The sequence below is a fragment of the Ahaetulla prasina genome, chromosome 6, assembly GCF_028640845.1.
Source record: "Ahaetulla prasina isolate Xishuangbanna chromosome 6, ASM2864084v1, whole genome shotgun sequence".
In the NCBI taxonomy this organism is placed as follows: Eukaryota; Metazoa; Chordata; class Lepidosauria; order Squamata; family Colubridae; genus Ahaetulla; species Ahaetulla prasina.
Genome location: NC_080544.1, coordinates 2929551 through 2950622, shown reverse-complemented (window position 1 = coordinate 2950622; position 21072 = coordinate 2929551). Strand labels below are relative to the sequence as shown.

The 21072-nt window shown below is 45.7% G+C and overlaps 1 protein-coding gene across 12 annotated transcripts in view; it reads left to right on the top strand.

Annotated features, from left to right (window-relative positions):
* Positions 1 to 21072, top strand: part of LDB3 (LIM domain binding 3) — a 161488-nt gene that overhangs the window by 49243 nt on the left and 91173 nt on the right. For all 12 annotated transcript variants that reach the window (XM_058187031.1, XM_058187030.1, XM_058187032.1 and 9 more), the window contains one exon: positions 13229 to 13380. In XM_058187031.1, the coding sequence (XP_058043014.1) occupies positions 13229 to 13380 (152 nt within the window). The remainder of the gene's footprint in view (positions 1 to 13228; positions 13381 to 21072) is intronic.

The following is a 21072-nucleotide window of genomic DNA, read 5'->3' as shown; positions in this document are numbered from 1 at the left end:
TCTGGACTTCCAGACCTTCTAGAAGGCCAGTTTTTCACCCTCCCCAGGCTCCTCATGGGCCCTGCACCTACCTCGCATCCAAAACAGGCCGCGTGGAGACTCGTGGGAGGGACAGGGCAAGGTGGGCAAGGCCAGCAAGTCCTTGCAACTACTAGTTCGGCAAACCAGATGTAAAATTAGCATCTGGTTTGCCTAAACCAGTCCGAACCAGCTGAATCCCACCCCTGGATGGATTCCTTGGAAGGAAGAGGAAGAGGGGTACAGGAGCCATTATACTTCATGCCTGTTCCTAGGACCATATATGGTTTCCTTCATTTTTCTGAGCTGGCCCAAGTCAGGACAAGACTGACTTGTTCCTAGTCTGAGTTGTTAGCCAGCTCTCTCCACATTAGGAAAGGTCTATGGCCAAGCCAGCAGATAGAGAGATAGCTATTCCTAGCTACACTTTTCAACCAGTGCAGATACAGGTACAGTACAGGTAGTCCTCGACAGTTCATTTAGTGACCATTCAAAATTACAACGGTCCTGAAAAAAGTGACTTATAATGACCATTTTTCACTATTGCAGCTTCCCCATGGTCATATGATCAAAATTCAGGTGCTTGGCAACTAATTCATAGTTATGACAATTGCAATGTCTTGGAATCACGAGATCCCCTTTTGCAACCTTCTGACGAGCAAAGTCAATGGGGAAAGCCAGATTCACTTAACAACCATGTTACTAATACCTGCAGCGATTTTATTTATTTATTTATTAATTAATTAAACTTTTATACTGCCCTTCTCCCGAAGGACTCAGGGCAGTGTACAGCCTTCATTTAAAACAGTTAATATACATATTAAAATAACAAATTAAAAAGCTTATTCAATAAAAGGCCGAAATTAAAACCGTCCAATTGACCATATAAAATACCCAGTAAAATTACCATTAAAAATATAAAATTTAAAATTTAGAATTTAAAAATCAGGCCAGTCCCGCTTGTATAAATAAATAAGTTTTCAGTTCCCGGCGAAAGGTCCGAAGGTCAGGCAATTGGCGTAAACGAGGGGGAAGTTCGTTCCAGAGGGTAGGTGCTCCCACAGAGAAGGACCTTTCCCTGGGGGCCGCCAGCCGACACTGCTTGGCGGACGGCACCCTGAGAAGACCCTCTCTGTGAGAGCGTACGGGTTGGTGGGAGGCATGTGGAAACAGCAGGCGGTCCCGTAAGTACCCGGGCCCTAAGCCATGGAGCGCTTTGAAGGTGGTTACCAAAACCTTGAAGCGCACCCGGAAGACTACAGGTAGCCAGTGCAGACTGCGCAGGAGTGGTGTTACCCGGGAGCAGCGTGGTGCTCCCTCAATCACCCGCGCAGCTGCATTCTGGACTAACTGAAGTCTCCGGGTACACTTCAGGGGTAGCCCCATGTAGAGAGCATTGCAATAATCCAGTCGAGAAGTGACGAGAGCATGAGTGACCGTGCATAAGGCATCCCGGTCAAGAAAGGGGCGCAACTGGCGGACCAGGCGGACCTGGTAAAAAGCTCTCCTGGAGACGGCCGTCAAGTGATCTTCAAACGACAGCCGTCCATCCAGGAGAACGCCCAAGTTGCGCACCCTTTCCGTTGGGGCCAGTGACTTGCCCCCAACAGTCAGCCGCGGTTGCAGCTGACTGTACCGGGATGCCGGCATCCACAGCCACTCCGTCTTGGATGGATTTAGTCTGAGTCTGTTTCTCCCCATCCAGACCCGTACGGCCTCCAAACAACGGGACAGCACTTCGACAGCTTCGCTGGGGTGGAAAAGTACAGCTGAGTATCATCAGCGTACAGATGATAACTCACCCCAAAGCCACTGATGACCTCGCCCAACGGCTTCATGTAGATGTTGAACAGGAGAGGCGAGAGAATCAACCCCTGAGGCACCCCACAAGTGAGGCTCTGCCCCCCTGTCAACACCGTCTGCGACCGGTCGGAGAGGTAGGAGGAGAACCACCGATAAACGGTGCCTCCCACTCCCAACCCCTCCAACCGGCGCAGCAGGATACCATGGTCGATGGTATCAAAAGCCGATGAGAGATCCAACAGGACCAGGGCAGAGGAGCAACCCCTATCCCTGGCCCTCCAGAGGTCATCCACCAACGTGACCAAAGCTGTCTCCGTGCTATACCCGGGCCAGAAGCTGGACTGGAACGGGTCTAGATAGACAGCTTCCTCCAGGTACTGAGGGAACTGCCATGCCACCACACTCTCTACAACCTTCGCCACAAAGCGAAGGTTGGAGACTGGACGATAATTACCCAAAATAGCTGGGTCCAGGGAAGGCTTCTTGAGGAGGGGTCTCACCACCGCCTCTTTCAAGGCGGCGGGAAAGACCCCCTCCATCAAAGAAGCATTTATAATACCCCGGAGCCAGCCTCGTGTCACATCCTGAGTGGCCAGCACCAGCCAGGAGGGGCACGGGTCCAGTAAACATGTAGTGGCATGCAGCCTCCCCAGCAACCTGTCCACGTCCTCGGGAGCCACAGAATCAAACTCATCCCAAACAACATCAACAAGACGAGCCTCAGTCATCTCATCCGGATCATCGCAATCTTGGTCCAAGCTATCCCGAAGCTGAGCGATTTTATCGTATAGATAACCGCTAAACTCCTCGGCACGTCCCTGCAAGGGGTCATCCCGTCCCCCCTGGTGAAGGAGGGAACGGGTCACCCGAAACAGGGCGGCCGGGCGGTTATCTGCCGACGCAATGAGGGAGGAGGCGTAAGAACACCTCGCCACCCTCAGTGCCACTAGGTAGGTCTTTGAAAAAGACCTAATTAGTGTCCGATCAGCTTCGGAGCGGCTGGACCTCCAGGCACTCTCTAGGCGTCTTCTCCGGCGTTTCATCTCTCTCAGCTCCTCAGAGAACCAAGGAGCTAATTGAGATCTGCGCCGGGTCAGAGGCCGCAAAGGTACGACACGGTCCAAAGCCCCAGCCGTGGCCTGTTCCCAGGCCGCCACTAGTTCTTCGGTCGTGCCGTGGGTAAGATCCTCAGGGAACGGCCCAAGCTCCGTCTGGAACCTCTCAGGGTCCATCAGGCGCCTGGGACGGAACCAACGCATTGGTTCCGTCTCCCTGCAGTGGTGATTCACTTAACAACTGTGGCAAGAAAGGTTGCAAAAGTCACTTAACAAATGTCTCGCTTAGCAACAAAAATCCATTGTGATCATAACTCGAGGACTATATTTTCTGTGTGCATGTGTCTAGCGCTCTGTTCCCACCACAGATGTTGGCGGCAGGACTCTTCATGTGGCCCATTTTGCATGTGAGGTAAGTGCAGGGCCCGTGCAGGGGCTCTGGGAGTGCGAAAAATGGGCCTACCAGAAGTACCAGAAGTCCAGAAATGGGCCCGTTTCCAGCCTCTAGAGGGCTTCCAGAGCCATCCCAGAGGCTCGAGGAAAGCCTCCGGAGCCTGGGTAGGGTGAAAACGCCCCACCCCTACTCAGGAGGCTGAGTAGGCCATGCCCCCATGGCCACGCCCACCCAGCAACCAGGTAGAGAACCAGTTGCTAAAATTTTTCAGTCCCACCCCTGGGTGGAACAAGAACACCTAGGAATGCAAGCAGAGAAGGTCCAGGTAAATGCAGACTCCTTTCTGACCATTTTCAAAATTGCATTATAAAATTTAAGAGATGCTGCTTAGCAGGAAGGAAAGATCTATTCTCCCGAAGCAGCCAGCCAGCATATTATTGCTTAGAAAAACAACAATCGGTGTTTTAGTCAAAGGGCCAACAGATGATAGGATAAAGAGGATGATCAACCACAACATTGGGGGACATGCTTATTTCTGCGTGGCATCCACGTGCGCTGCAGGGATTAAATATTCTAAATGGATGTGTGGAACAGCATGCAATATCCTCACACAGCATGTAGAAGTGTATAATGAGAAGTAAACCTCCTAATTGTTTATTATTTCAGCAATCAACTTAGTCAGGTCATCTTCAGAATCAATCCTTTTTTTAAGTTGCAGAGGACAAAAAGTGATCTCAGGTCAATAAGGATCACATTAAGACCTTTCCTATTATCTTGAATGTCTGCCTAGATGTGATTTTTTCAAGCTTCAATGTGCTGAATGAGTAAAAAATGCCAAAATTTGACAGCTGCATGAATATATGGAGACCCAAAGTTCTTTTCCATAATCTGTTTTATACCAAATAAGCTAGGGGAAGGGAATCCATTTAATTCTATCCAGCACAATCCTCAAAGGGAAGAAGTTAGAACAATGAAAACTTTAGCTTAACCAGTTAGGCTAGAGCAATCGGAAACACAATAGTTTTGCCAAAGATTTGAGTTTTGTGCAGTGTTTATCTTGGGTAGCTCCTACAATCCTGATTTACATGTCTCTTTGAAATGTGGTTTTGAAAAGAAGAAGAGATTTTTTAAAAAATAATTCTAATGAAGCTGGCAGAAAATGGAAGACAAAAGAAGTTTAGTAAATGTTCAGATTTCGTCGGCTGCAAGTGAACTTTTTTATCATGCATTTCATAGTTTCTGGTTCCCGGTCAAATTTTTAAAAATATGCAAAAACTCGCTTCGCTGTGATATTTGTGAAGGCTGAGTACCTTGTTGTCTCCTTCACAACTTTTTTTTAATATTCTCCAAAATTAAAAATAACAGGGAAAGATAAAATACTTGAAGCCTTGATCATTCCTGCTGGCCACAAGCTTGCACCAAGAATGTGGTTAAATTCTTCTCATTTGGCTAGAAAGTATAGAAACTCAGCTCTGTCTGGAATACTTTGGTAAACTGTTATTTGTGGCCATTAGCCAGATGCAACGTGGCTTTAAGCCATTATTTGCCTAAGAAGTCACAAAGGTTTGTCTAAACTGAGCCATAAGCCATAGCCTGCAGCAATGGCTTAGCTTCACACAACATACTAAGCCAAGTTTAAGCAAAGCATGGTAGAGTTTAACCTATTAAGCTGAGTAATTGACTGATAAGTACTGACATGAAAATGGTCACTGGACTTCTGCTAAGCCTAATGATGATGATGAGCTTATCCAGTCTGTCGTATCCAACTAATCAAGTGATTCTATGGCCCAGGCCTCTGCATATCTTCCAATCTTGCACAGCTTCTTTGAGTTGAGTTCTTTGCTTTGGCCGATATCAGCTTTGATGGTGCCCAGCCATCATGTTCTTTGGTGGCCTGGTTTCCTTTTAACACTAACTCTTCCGAACCATAATTGCTTTCTTCAGTGAACTAAGATAAATGCTGGATGTAATCACTGCAAAAAGTCTCAATGCATATTCAATAAATATACTGGCAACTGTTCTCTCGTGGAATTTGGTTGAACTGTTTTCCAGCTGTCAACAGACAGTTGACTGTCATGATAAATGATGACATTTTGGAACATTTCATAAAGGACAAAATGAGATGTTGAAAGTCTTACACTTTCACATACATGATATAAAAGGAAAACCAGGAACAGTTCCTTCTCCAGCTACAGATCTCTTTGCTATGTGGTTCAAGGTATCTGAGGAGAGATACCCCATATTTGCTAATGAAGTTGCAACCAGTTTTGATTTTTTACTAAGTTGCCAGAGGAATACAATATCACAATATGTAGTAACCAGCCAGCAATTTCCATTTTACGAGTACCATTTTGCAAATACTCCAACTGTTTTCCAGAATAGGAGAGCATCCAACTCCACAAACTCACATCTGCAGTCTGAAATGGTTCGAATAGAATAGAATAGAATAGAATAGAATAGAATAGAATAGAATAGAATAGAATAGAATAGAATAGAATAGAAGCTGGAAGGGACCTTGGAGGTCTTCTAGTCTAGCCCCCTGCTTAGGAAGGAAAACCTTCACCACTTCAGAGTTCAGACAAATGGTTATCCAATCTCTTCTTAAAAACTTCCAGTATTGGAACATACACAACTTCTGGAGGCAAGTTGTTCCACTGATTAATTATTCTGTCAGGAAATTTCTCCTTGGTTCTAAGTTGCTTCTTTCCTTGATTAGTTTCCACCCATTGCATCAGGTGTTTTGGAGAATAGCTTGACTCCCTCTTCTTTGTGGCAGTCCCTGAGATATTGGAACACTGCTATCATGTCACCCCTAGTCAGTGGTGGGATTAAAATAATTTAACAACCGGTTCTCTGCCCTAATGATTTCTTCCAGCAACCAGTTCACCAAACTGCTCAGAAAGTTAACAACCAGTTCTACCGAAGTGGTGCAAACTGGCTGAATCCCACCACTGCCCCTAGTCCTTCTTTTCATTAAACTAGACATACCCAATTCCAGCAACCACTCTTCCGTTCTTCGGCGGTATACAAATTAAAACATTATTATTATTATTATTATTATTATTATTATTATTATTATTATTATTATTATTATTATTCATATGTTTTAGCTTCCAGTCCCCTAATCATCTTTGTTGCTGTTCTCTGTACTCTTTTGCTAAAGTCTCAGCATCTTGTTTACATTCATGTTGACCAAAACTGGATGCAAGATATTCCAAATGTGGCCTTACCAAGGCATTATAAAGTAGTATTAACACTTCACGTGATCTTGATTCTATCCCTCTGTTTATGCAGCCTAGAACTGTGTTGGCTTTTTTGGCAGCTGCTGCACACAGCTGGCTCATATTTAAAATGGTTGTCCACTAGGACTCGGTTCAGCTTACCTGTACACATGTCATCTGATAGCAGCAAGATGCAAGGAAAGTAATTCATTTTAGGAACCATCAGGGTCCACCTTCACTCTAAGGTGGTAGATGGCAGATTAGCTTACTTCTAGAAAGTCTTGCTTCTAGATTGGAACAAGTTGTTGTTGTCCCATCCTCCACGATCCTCCATAATACAACTGAACTGGCACTGCCTTATCTATCACAGTGCTTTGGAAGGTTGCTTACTGATTATCCAAGTATTCTTTGTGCTGGTCCCAATCATGTGCTTTGGGCTTCCTTGGAAACAGATAGTGGAAATCAATTAGCATCTAATTTTAGTAAGTTATTCTTCAGTGTTTAAGAGGCAGCTCTGTTCTGGAAGCATAGCCTTTGCTTTCAGCCACCTTTCAGTTTGCTTTTCTGTCCAGCGTTAATCTCTTTTCTGGATGTTTCAGCTCTTGTGGATTTTGTCAAAATACTGAGAAGTCATCACAATGTCCCAAGGACCCTGAAACAATTTAAGGGAGGAGAGAGGGGGAAGACTATTATTTACTTGGAGATTGTCTTGTTGAATCTCAAAAAAAAAAAATTGCCTAGAACTCTCACTTATCAACCAGTTGAAATTCATCTACCTTTAATAGGGTTTATTTCTAACCAGCTGTTCTCCTGGCATGAAGCTTGGGATAGAAGAGGTGATGTTTTCATCTTCGAACCAAGCCAAATTTTTTTAGGTTCACAAATTCGTTCTTAGATGCAATTTAAGCCAACAATAAAGATAAGTTCTAGGGCAGGGGTCTCCAACCTTGGTCCCTTTAAGACTTGTGGACTTCAACTCCCAGAGTCCCTCAGCTGGCTGAGGGACTCTGGGAGTTGAAGTCCACAAGTCTTAAAGGGACCAAGGTTGGAGACCCCTGTTCTAGGGTCAAGCTAAGATCAAGACCTAGCTTCTTTTCTGTCATTGTATTTGTCGATGTTGCACTCTGCACAATAATGCTGCACTGGATAGCACAATGCCCACCCATTGTCATTTTGGCCACCATCCTCATTGCCCCAAACTATGCATCATCATAGATGATTGACTGTGACTTGTAAAAGAAACGTCACTTGCCGTCATGGCTATCACATTTGGGCCTTAAGACCCTCTAATGCTTTTGTGCCATGTAGTAACCATCAGGAGTTTTGCCATCTAGATTGAAGAATAACCCATCTAGCACCATCTGAATTGGACTAGATCAAGGGTCTCCTACCTTGGCAACTTTAAGACCTGTGAATTTCAACTCCCAGAATTGAAGGGAGTTGAAGTCCACAAGTCTTAAAGTTGCCAAGGTTGGAGATCTCTGGACTAGATGACCTACAAAGTTCCCTCCAACTCTGTTAATCTGTTACACTCTTAATGGAACCTCCTACACAAGCAGGAATTATGATGAATAATTCCATTCAGGAGTTGCTGAGTGTGATATGTGTCAGACACTTCTTACACTAATAGTTTACATAGTTTAATAGTCTACAGAAGCCCAAGAAGAGATAAAGACTTGAAAATTGCTGTACTACAAGATGTTTTTTTTTCTTTAAGAATTTGGAAATCTGTATTTAGAATGTACATATAGGGAACCTAGATCTCCCTACAGAAGAAAGTGGGGGGGGATTGTGATTATAAAATAGAGATTTGCAGAGATTCCTCTGAAAAGAGATTGTTAATTCACCATTTCCATGTGCCTTTGGCATTTAGTCATGCTGGCCGCATGACCACAGAGACGTCTTCGGATAGTGCTGGCTCTTTGGCTTTGAAACAGAGATTATTATTATTATTATTATTATTATTATTATTTATTATATTTGTATACCGCCCTTCTCCCGAAGGACTCAGGGCGGTTCACAGACAAAAAACAACAACAACAGAAAACATATAATAGATTAAAAACAGCTAAAGAATAGATAGTTGAATTCAATTGATGCTCTGACTTTTGAATACAAATTTAAAACCTCATTTAAACCCCTTTTTTAAAAATCCCAATTTAAAAACTACATTCAGGCTAGTCCTGCTCTTCAAACAGCAACGCCTTCAGCTCGCGGAAGGACTTGAGATCGGGAGTTGACGAAGCCCCAGAGGAGCTCGTTCCAGAGGTAGGGGCCCCCACAGAGAAGGCCCTCCCCCTAGAGGTCGCCAGCCGACATTGTTTAGCTGACGGTATCCGGAGGAGTCCCTCTCTGTGAGAGCGCACTGGTCGGTGAGAGGCTAATGGTGGCAGTAGGCGGTCCCGTAAATATCCCGGCCCTAGGCCATGGAGCGTTTTAAAGGTGATGACAAGTACCTTAAAGTGAACCCGGGAGACCACTGGGGGCCAGTGCAGGCTACGCAGGAGGGGTGTTACATGGGAGCCAAAGGTGCTCCTCTATCACCCGCAGCCGCATTCTGGACCAGTTGGAGTCTCCGGCACACTCCAAGGGGAGCCCCATGTAGAGAGCATTACAGTAGTCCAGGCGGGATGTAACAAGGGCATGAGCGACCGTGCATAAGGAAGCCCGATCCAGAAAGGGGCGTAACTGGCGTATCAGGCGAACCTGATGAAAGGCTCCCCTGGTGATCACCACTCCCTAGAGTCAGGAATGACTAGCACATATGTACGAGGGGAACCTTTACCTTTAACTCACCACAACTACAACACAATACCTGTTCTGCAGATATGCCTGAAAAATAGTCATATTTTGCATCCTTTGTGTTTGATTCACGGGTATGGTCAAGGAGGGTGCACCTTCTCATTTTGACTTTGCCTTCTTCCAGTTTCGTAGGAGGAATCATCACAAAAATTTGGTGAATGAAAAGGCACAATTTTTCACTTTGACTGTAAGTTCTACATGTATGTGGTGGTAGGAATGAGGGAGGGAGTTGTTGGCACTTTGGAACCAGGTTGTAAGTAGCTTTCAGGGGGTCTATCATTACTTTGATTAGTCAATTACCTATATTGAAGTCAATGTAATTAATTATTCCTCCTCCTCCTCCTCCTCCCCTCAAAAGGTTCAGCAATGAATCTTCATCCTTGATAAGTACAAGCAGGTGTGAATGAGCTGCATTGGCTTTCCTGAATTTGAATACATCAGCAAGCTGGAATAGTTAACATTATTCTGACAAGATAGACAGCAATGAATGTTCCCAAGATGGGCACAATATATATCCTTAGCGGGAGAGAAACTCTCTCCTTTTTTCAAAGGGTCTGTGTGAGTTGTGTTCATGCATCACTGCTTCTGCTTGATAAGTAATCACAGCTATGAAGCCAGGAGAACCTTTTATGTCTGAGGAGTTATGTTAGATGAGCCAAATTTTAACCACAGAAAATATGGTTCCTGAATACCATTTCTGGTTATGAACGTTTTGCAGACCTTACTAGGGCTGTAGGTTAGATGGAGAAGTTAAGACACAAAATGAAACGGAAGGTAATGGAAAACCACTCTTGCACCATTGCTGTGAAGAGCGTGTGGGTTTGTCTCTGCCAGAAGCCAACTGGAGACAGCTGAAGCCTAATTAGATTGATCCTTCCAGCAATATTCTGAAGTTGCCATTTGTCTCCATTTAATCCTGTCTTGTTTTTCTTTTCATCCCCATCTCAAAGTTGGGTGACCTGGATGATGTATTTGCGTAGCTTTTCATTAAGTATCAAGATCCAACTGCATTATGCATGGCATGTTTGATTGTTTAAACAGAGGAACATATTTCACCAGGAACCGATCTGCACTGTTAGACAAATTGGTTTCCTCTGTTGGCTCATTCAACACAACTAAAGCAGATTCAGGGATTGCCATGGAAGGCAACCAAAAATGTTAAATTGGAAGCCGTAACCAGGTGATCCAAACCCCACCTCCTTTTTTACAGTTGTCAAGAGGCATGTCAAAGGGGTAGGGTTTTATTTACCAGCTCGCGTGATTGTGAAGTCCTGCCTCTTTTTACATGAATCACATATGAGGCACGCATAAAAAGGAGAAGGGTCTTTGATCACAGTCACCATCCTTGTCGTCGTCCCTCCCCCATTGGAAAATCTTTTGGGTGCAGAGACCCTGCCATTCATCACAAGTGTCTCTGTGTGTACAGAAATATGTGCAAGCATAAGCAAGGGAGAGCAAGGCTTTGACACTGAAGGTTAAAATGCATAAGGTATAATAGATACAAAGTGTTCTGACTTAGGCTTCACCAAATCATGAAATAGACTCTTTGGCCTGAAAAAAAAACCCTTTTTTATTTGGCTAGCGTTCACATCCAGCAAAGTCCCAGCAAACAGTCTTTCAAGGGTGAATTGCAACAACAGACCTTATCAGTGCTTGGATAGTTGCCAGGCCGAGAGCTTCCAGGAGCAATGCTGTACAATGAAATACTTGGCAAGGAGTCTCTGTGAGGGACCAACTCAGATAAGCAAATCTTCACACTAATAAACAAACTAATTGTCTCCTGCAAACACCATTCCCCTTTTTCTCCTTTTTATTTCCTATGGGAGGGGCCATTTAGCATCCTCTTGTGCCTTTTCTCCTGAGTTGATCTCTGTTCCTTAATTGTTCCTGTCTCCTGACAGTTCTGCAAATGCGCACATCCAGCTGTTCCTCTGCCTCACTTATCTCTGCCTCAGAAGGCAGCTGATAAATGTCAGATGGCCCTGGCCCCCTCTCTGCCTCCAATGCAGAGCACTCATCAGAGCCTTCCCCAGACTCCAGGACTGGCCCATGTTCTTCCCCAACTTCCTCACTGTCCGAATCTGCTGCCAGCTCTGCTGGCTGCTGGCAGGCCACAACACAAGGTAACATGGTCTGTCATCGAATTCAAGGGTGATACTGGTGACATGCGAAGAAACACTGAGAATGAGGTGTAGCCTCCATGTCTTCAATTATGTACATCTCTCTTCTGGGTTTCTCCAGGCAGAGTCACTAAATGAGGCTGAGGTTGGCTACTTAGGTAAGGCTTCAGGATCATGTTCTCAGGGAACCCTCGTTGATAGAAATATGAGTTTTCTTCAAAGCACAATCCACCCAGAAATTCTCCTCTGCAATTATCAGTGGATGCATGGACATTTATTGAATTCAGTTTACATGGTAGTCTATCTGGTATAAGCTACTCTAAACATACTGATCAGGGTGGACTAAAGTCCCTCTCATGAGACGTGGTTCTCTGACATCAAAATAGATTTTGTCTATGCAATCTGCACTTGATAACTCAGATTATGTTTGTTTTCAGTAGCTCTTAGTTATGCACACTGTAACATATGCACTAGCATAAACACATCCTTTGACTCTGAACTGCGCACCTATTTCAAAAAACCTGAAGAGCGATGAATGTGAAAAACTTTTGGAATAGACAAATTGTGGCTATTCCATTCTTTTCTGCATAACCATCAGTTTAAGAGTTACAAAAAGCATAATTACTAGCAGGAACTGAGAAAAGTAGGATCATGACATGGATTTTCACTGTAACAGGCATTGATTTCTTGAATTCATCTATCACTCTGAAATATATTGTGACAGTAGAAAAGTGTAGCTCAGGTTGGTATGCGGTGCTGTTTTGAGGTTTCTGATATTTTTATTATCACAGTAGGTAATGTCATGCATTCCGGAGATGTGGAGAAGTAAGGTTCATTGGTTGGCAAATGACAAGATAGATCTTTGTATTAAATTAGTTATGCTCAGTGAGGGACTCTGTGGAGTTAGAGATCTCTATGTGAATGACATCTTTGGTTACATCTTTTGATAGATCCATAAATAAGTTTATGTGTTGACTGATGGCCACTTGGTCAGAGTGAATTCTCTTGCATTTTTGAGTCTGGCTTATTTCAAAATGTCCACTGATTCCTTTCCCCATGGAAATAAAGTCCTACCTTGACTTTGTGAAGATGTCAGGCCTGGAAACCATACTAGACTTTAGGGTTCCAGACACTGCCACATTTTTCCCCTGAGGGGAAGAAGTGGGGTTGAGGGGTATGGTAACATTCTTCAAGCGGTCAAGGTCGGATGGTGTTCACATCTGCAAGGAGAGTGGCAAGAAGATATTTGAATGAACTGGGAGAACGTGGGACCATGTGACCAGCAAAGGGGTCAGGGGGGTGGGACTCTTGGGGTTTGTATAACTGGGAAAAGAATCCGGAAGTTTCAGTTTTGGAATTTCACTCATCGTGTGCCAGTTTCCTCATGCTAGTAAAGAACTCTGAAAGACAATGGCTTCTGAGTTTTTTTTATGCAGAAGAGGTTTTTCTGGAACCGTGACAGAAGGGAGATTAGTGATGGCCATCATTATGTCTTTCAGCCCCTGGTTGATGCTTGTTTTATTTTGACTCCTCTTTTGTCTTCTTTTGATTTTGTGCCTTCCAGTTTGCAAAAAATAGAAGAGAACCTCATTCTCAGGGTATCAAGTGTGGTTTAAACCTGACCTTGTCAATTATATATAATAAGGTGAATCTCTAGAACAGGCTCTCTAGAGCTTTGCTGGCTGGGAAATTCTGGGAGTTGAAGTCCTCTAGGCTTAAAATTGCCAAGGTTGGAGACCCCTGATCTAGATGACCTGAATCCAGAGATGGGTGGTATATATCCTTAACCTTCCCCTCTTCTTCTTTCTTTTACAGATCACCCCTGGCAGCAAGGCAGCCCAGTCTCAGATGAGCCAGGGAGATATGGTGGTAGCCATTGACGGCGTCAACACAGATGGCATGACCCACCTAGAGGCCCAGAATCTGATCAAATCAGCAAACTACAACCTGAATCTTACTCTTCAAAAGTATGCAGAGATAAGTTGCTATCCATAAAAAGAATTCAATGCTTGTTTGCCTTCCTACTTCAAGATAGCCTAAAGGTTCCACCTGTGATATTTTGGGCCCCATTACACAGTGTAGAAAAAGGGATGTGATGGCTCAGTGGCTAAGACGCTGAGCTTGCTGATCGAAAGGTCGGCAATTCAGCGCTTTGAATCCCTAGTGCCACGTAAGAGGGTGAGCTTCCATTACTTGTCCCAGCTTCTGCCAACCTAGCAGTTCGAAAGCAGGTAAATGCAAGTAGAAAAATAGGGACCACCTTTGGTGGGAAGGTAATATCATTCCATGCACCTTTGGCATTCAGTCGTGCCGGCCACATGACCATGGAGACGTCTTTGGACAGCGCTGGCTCTTCAGCTTTGAAACAGAGATGACCACCGGCCCCTAGAGTCGGGAATGATTAGCACGCATGTGCGAGGGGAACCTTTACCTTTACTATACAGTGTAGAAGCAAGCTGACCAACCATCTCAGAGATATACCTGTTTTATGATATCTAAAGGCCACCTTTCCATCTTCACTTCCCTGAGATGAACTGGTCTATTAGTAAAGGATTGCACCGTAATTTTGGCATAGGAGAATGAGGTTGGTCCTTGGGGGAAATGGGGTCAAAGGTTCAACAGATCTCGGTTGTAAAAAGCCAAATGGCCGGAAGATTACAGCCAAGTTTTTACTTTGCCACTGTCTAGTGCAGTGCTGTGCTACTTTAGCCATTTTAAAGGGGTATGGACTTCGTGGGGTATTCTGACAGTTGTAGTCCACACTTTTTAAAATGGCTAAGGATGGGAAACACTGATTGAGTGGCTGTCCAGGTTTGTATAGCCTTAACAATAAGAATCAGGGGTGGTGGGCTTCAAAATTTTTCTCCAGTTCTCCAGTTGTTCAACTGACGTGGCCATGGTGGGTGTGGCCTAGTCGGCTTCCTGCAGTACGGCAGAGGGGGAGTTTTTGCCCTCCCCAGGCTCTGGAGGCTTTTTTTGAGCCTCCAGGAGGGTGAAAACAGCCTCCTCAGGCTTCGGAGCTCTCTGGAGGTTGGAAACAGGCCCATTTCCAGCCTTCCTGAACTTCTGGTAGGCCCGTTTTTCGCCCTCCCCAAGCCTCCACACGTACCCTGCACTTACCTGCATCCAAAACAGGCCACGTGGGGACTCCTGGGAGGGGTGGGGTGGGCAGGGCCAGCCAGGAGTGGGATTTGGGGGGGTTCTCTGAACTGTACAGAATCTTAGCTAGAGGTTCTCCTGAACCCCTGCGAACCCCCAGCAGCCGACCCCTGATAAGAATGAAGATTCATTTTTGGTCCAAGTCTGCATTCCACGGTTCAGAATGTCCTCATCTCAGCAGAGAACACAACCAAATCCAAAACTGTGTGGAGGCACACTGACAGCAGGAAGCAGCCTGGCCTGAGACCAAGTCAAGGATTTGGACAGGTTGGCTCAGAAGATTCTTTGGCCTCCTCAAGTCTGAAGTTGTCCATCTCTGGTGTCTCAAAGAAAAACAACTTCCAAGTGATGGGATGCTGTTTTATTTCCTCTTAAAGTAAATTCCTGAGCATAATTCTCTGGTAAATAGAAAAGTTCTGGCCAGAACTGACTTAAATGCAGAGCTAGAGCAGTTCAAATGAAGATCAGATACAACTATTTTAGTGGGGTTTTTTTTCAGTTTAAGAAGATTGAGGTGACTCTATTAAAAAAACACATAAAAATTCAGTGAAGGGTATTTTGAAACAAGGTCTCCTTCACCCAGAATAGGGGGGAAAAAGGAGAAATATGAGGTCCACTTTTATGTGATCTAAAATGTAGACTTCTGCTACTGCCGGAGAGAAATGCTTTTCTCCATTGCTCCTTGCAGCAATGACATTTCCTTTATCTATTTTGACTCTGACAGTTTCATGGGGATTATTTACAATACGGTAACTTCTATAGAATTTGGAACTTCTCTTTATTGGCCTAGCTTGCTTCTCGGATTTGCTGAGTTGAAAACTTAATAGGCTGGCTGATCTTGCTTTTCGAAAGCAAGATTACTGTACTGTTTGCATGGGGGAGAGAAAGGGTTTTTACACTAATTTATATAGAAATAAATATTGATTAAAAGTAAGAAAAGCTGCACAGTTAATTCAGACCTTCGAGCAAAATCATTTCCAATGATTAGGGCTGCAAAATTCCAAACAACCACTAGAAGGCAACAAAGCCAGTTTTCTACACATTCCTTTCCTGCCATCTAGTGGTTGCCTATGTTTTTACAGGCTTGCTTGCTTTACAATAACGCTTCTCAGTTTGGGCCGTTTGTAGAAAATAGAAATAATAAGCAGTGCTTTGTTTAGACTTCAGCCTTCCTTCTCTCCAAAAATTACAAAGCTAAATGGAGAGTGTTTTGTGGGGCTGGTAGTTAACGTGAAAAAAATGGGACGAAAATTAAGTATAAAAAAAGATCAAAAACAATAGATACAGAACAATCACCCTTGGGATTTACACTGAAGATAGTTTAGTTTAGTTCAGTTTACTTTACTTTACTTTATTGCCATTGCACCTTGTACAACGAAATTAAATGTCATCTTCAGTGTACATTATACATATAAAAACACACATCCTTCACATTCAATGTAATTGAATTGAAAACCCCTGATATTGCATTAATATTGCACTATACAGTAGAATTCAATATAGTTACTGCTCTGGGATCGAAGCTGTGTTTCAGCTGATTTTGTTATATTGTACTATATTAATTTAATAATAATAATAATAATAATAATAATAATAATAATAATAATAATAATAATAATAATAATAATAATAATAATAATAATAATAATAATAATAATTTAATTTGTATACCGCCCTTCTCCCGAAGGACTCAGGGCGGTTCACAGCCAAGATAAAATACAACAACAACACATACAATACTAAAAACAGACATTAAAAAACTTATTAAATTTGGCCCAATTTTAAAATACAATCAAACCCTATAAAATTAATAAAAATTGAACACCCATAAAATCAGCTAAAAGATTTAAAATTCAAGCCAGTCCTGCAAGACGGAATAGATAAGTCTTAAGTTCGTGGCGAAAGGTCCGAAGGTCAGGTAGTTGTCGAAGTCCAGGGGGAAGTTCGTTCCACAGGGTAGGGGCCCCCACAGAGAAGGCCCTTCCCCTGGGAGCCACCAGTCAACATTGCTTGGCTGACGGCACCCTGAGGAGTCCCTCTCTTGGCTGACGGCACTCTGAGGAGTCCCTCTCTTGTACCTCGCTGGGAGGTACAAGATGGCAGTAGACGGTCCCGTAAGTATCCCGGTCCTAAGCCATGGAGTGCTTTAAAAGCGCACCCGGAAGACCACAGGCAGCCAGTGCAGTCTGCGCAGGATGGGTGTTACATGGGAGCTCTGAACCGCTCCCTCTATCACCCGCGCAGCTGCATTCTGGACTAACTGGAGCCTCCGGGTGCTCTTCAAGGGGAGCCCCATGTAGAGAGCATTGCAGTAATCCAAGCAAGAGGTAACAAGAGCATGAGTGACCGTGCATAGGGCATCCCGGTCCAGGAAGGGGCGCAACTGGTGAATCAGGCGAACCTGATAAAAAGCTCTCCTGGGGACGGTCACCAAATGATCTTCAAAGGACAACCGGCCATCCAGGAGAATGCCCAAGTTGTGCACCCTTTCCATCGGGGCCAATGACTCGCCCCCAACAGTCAGCTGCGGCTGCAGCTGACTGTACAGGGGTGCCAGCATCCACAGCCACTCCGTCTTGGAGGGATTAAGCTTGAGCCTGTTCCTCCCCATCCAGACCCGTACGGCTTCTAGACACCGGGACAGTACTTCGATAGCTTCGTTGGGGTGGCCTGGGGTGGAAAAGTACAGCTGCGTATCATCAGCATACAGTTGGTACCTCACCCCAAAACCACTGATGATCTCACCCAGCGGCTCCATATAGATTTTGAACAGGAGAGGCGAGAGAATCGACTCCTGCGGCACCCCACACATGAGGTGCCTCGGGGTCGATCTCTGCCCCCCTGCCAACACCGTCTGCGACCGGTCAGAGAGCTAGGAGGAGAACCACCAATAAACGGTGCCTCCCACTCCCAAACTCCCCAACCAGCGCAGCAGGATACCATGGTCGATGGTATCGAAAGCCGCTGAGAGGTCTAATAGGACCAGGGCAGAGGAGTAACCCTTGTCCCTGGCCCTCCAGAGATCATCAACCAACGCGACCAAAGCCGTCTCCGTACTGTATCCGGGTTGAAAGCCAGACTGGAACGGGTCTATATAGACAGTTTCATCCAGGTTCTGGGGTAATTGACATGCCACCGCACTCTCTACAACCTTCGCCGTAAAGCGAAGGTTGGAGACCGGACGATAATTTCCTAAAACAGCTGGGTCCAGGGAAGGCTTCTTGAGGAGGGGTCTCACCACCGCCCCTTTCAAGGCAGCAGGAAAAGCCCCCTCCCGCAAAGAAGCATTTGTAATCCCCCGGAGCCAGCCTCGTGTCACCTCCTGCATGGCCAGCACCAACCAGGAGGGGCACGGGTCCAGTAAACATGTGGTGGCATTCAACCTCCCCAGCAACCTGTCCATGTCCTCGGGAGTAACCAGGTCAAAACTATCCCAAACAGTCTCAACAAGACGAGTCTCGAACCTCTCGCCTGGATCTACCCAATTTTGATCCAAACCATCCCGAAGCTGAACGATTTTATCATATAGATAACCGTTAAACTCCTCAGCACGCCCTTGTAATTTGATTCTTTTTGTTAGTTTTTATTGTTTTAAATGGGGTCTTTTATTCTGTAAGCCGCCTTGAGTCACCATGGGCGAATAGGCAGCAATATAAATTCAATAAATAAATAAACCATTACCAACCACAAAAATTGACCACATTCGACAGATTGGCTTAACAACAGATTCAGTATCTGATAATCTCTCTGCTCTTTCAGATCTAATGCATTTGCTCAGCACATCTTTCTAAAATATATATTATGATGTATTATGGCATCCAGATTCATACATAAGTGAAGGAAAGAATAGTTTATTTGTTACTTGTTAGTTTTTTTTATCCCACCTTTATTACTTTACAAGTTGGCAAATGAAGAAGCTCCTGATTTAACAGTTTTGAAAGGTTATCTTTCTTGTTGTGATGGCGAATCTTTTTAATCATTCAAATGTTAGTGAATAAATATGAGACTTTGATGAGCGAAGAAAAAAATATGAGAGAAGTGTGTAAGAAATAACTTCTTTCTAATTCTAGCACCCTGGAAGTAAGAAATTCAGAGGGAGGCCGCGGACTTTACGGGCATTACGGAGACCTGGTTGGGCACAGAAGGGGGTGTACCCCTGGTTGAACTGTGCCCTCCGGGTTTCCGAGCATTCCATCAACTGAGGACCCAAGGTAGGGGTGGAGGGGTGGCGGTTGTGATTAGAGAAAGTCTAGAGCTGAGGGAGTCCACTGTGCCTCCTTGTGAAGTGGGGCCATATGAATCAGATGGGTTTGTTGATCACGTACCTGGCTCCTTGCTGCGTGACTACAGCCCTACCTGAGCTGCTGGAGGTGCTTGCCGGAGTGGCGGTTGAGATTCCCAGACTTTTGGTCATGGGGGATTTCAACTTGCCATCAGCCGGCTTGTCGTCAACGGCGGTCCAGGAGTTCCAGGCTTCCATGACGGCCTTGGACCTGATTCAAGTAACTGATGGCCCTACACACATTGGGGGAGGCACACTGGACTTGATTTATATCTCTGGACAGTGGTTTAATGATCTGGAATTAGGAGATTTAGTGAGGGAACCTGTGTCATGGTCAGATCATTTTCTCCTTTGCCTGGACTTTCGGACCGCCGCTCACCACCACAGGGAGACAGAACCAATGCGTTGGTTCCGTCCCAGGCGCCTGATGGACCCTGAGAGGTTCCTGACGGAGCTTGGGCCATTCCCTGAGGATCTTGCCCACGGCACGGTTGAAGAACTAGTTGCGGCCTGGGAACAGGCCGTGGCTGGGGCTTTGGACCATGTCGTGCCTTTGCGGCCTCTGACCCGGCGTAGATCTCAATTGGCTCCTTGGTTTTCTGAGGAGCTGAGAGAGATGAAACGCCGGAGAAGATGCCTAGAGAGTACCTGGAGGTCTAGCCGTTCCGAGGCTGATCGGACACTAGTTAGGTCTTTTTCTAAGACCTACCTAGTGGCACTGAGGGAGGCGAAACGGTCTTACATTTCCACCCTCATTGCGTCGGCAGATAACCGCCCGGCCGCCCTGTTTCAGGTGACCCGCTCTCTCCTTCATCAGGAGGGGCAGGATGACCCCTTGCAGGGACGTGCTGAGGAGTTTAACGGTTATCTATACGATAAAATCGTTCAGCTTCGGGATAGTTTAGACCAAAATTGCGATGATCCAAGAGAGATGACGGAGACGCGTCTTGTTGAGGTTGTTTGGGATGAGTTTGATTCTGTGGCTCTCGAGGACGTGGACAGGTTACTGGGGAGGTTACATGCAACTACATGTTTACTGGACCCGTGTCCCTCCTGGTTGGTGCTGGCCACACAGGACGTGAACACGAGGCTGGCTCCAGGAAATTATAAATGCTTCATTGTTGGAAGGGGTTTTCCCCGCTGCCTTGAAAGAGGCAGTGGTGAGACCCCTCCTCAAGAAGCCTTCCCTGGACCCAGCTATTTTAGGAAATTATCGTCCAGTCTCCAACCTTCACTTTGTGGCGAAGGTTGTAGAGAGTGTGGTGGCATGGCAGCTTCCCCGGTACCTGATGAAGCTGTCTATCTAGACCCGTTCCAATCTGGCTTCTGGTCCGGACATAGTATGGAGAAAGCTTTGGTCGCGTTGGTGGATGATCTCTGGAGGGCCAGGGATAGGGGTTGTTCCTCTGCCCTGGTCCTATTAGATCTCTCAGTGGCTTTTGATACCATCGACCATGGTATCTTGCTGCACCGGTTGGAGAGTTTGGGAGTGGGAGGCACCGTTTATCGGTGGTTCTCCTCCTATCTCTCTGACCGGTCGCAGACGGTGTTGGCAGGGGGGCAGAGATCGACCGCGAGGCGCCTTACTTGTGGGGTGCCTCAGGGGTCGATTCTCTCACCTCTCATGTTCAACATCTATATGAAGCCGCTGGGAGAGGTCATCAGTGGCTTTGGGGTGAGTTACCATCTGTACACTGATGACACGCAGCTGTACTTTTCCACCCTGGGCCACCCCAACGAAGTCGTCGAAGTGCTGTCCCAGTGCCTGGAAGCCGTACGAATCTGGATGGGGAGAAACAGGCTCAAGCTCAATCCCTCCAAGACGGAGTGGCTGTGGATGCCGGCACCCCGGTACAGCTGACTGTTGGGGGAGAGTCATTGGCCCCAATGGAAAGGGTGCGCAACTTGGGTGTTCTCCTGGATGGACGGCTGTCATTTGAAGATCATTTGGCGGGCGTCTCCAGGACAGCTTTTTACCAGGTGCGCTTGGTTCGCCAGTTGCGCCCCTTCCTTGACTGGGATGCCTTATGCACGGTCACTCACGCTCTTGTCACCTCTCGTTTGGATTATTGCAATGCTCTCTACATGGGGCTCCCCTTGAAGTGCACCCGGAGGCTTCAGCTAGTTCAGAATGCAGCTGCGCGGGTGATTGAGGGAGCCACACGTTGCTCCCACGTAACACCGCTCCTGCGCAGTCTGCACTGGCTCCCTGTGGTCT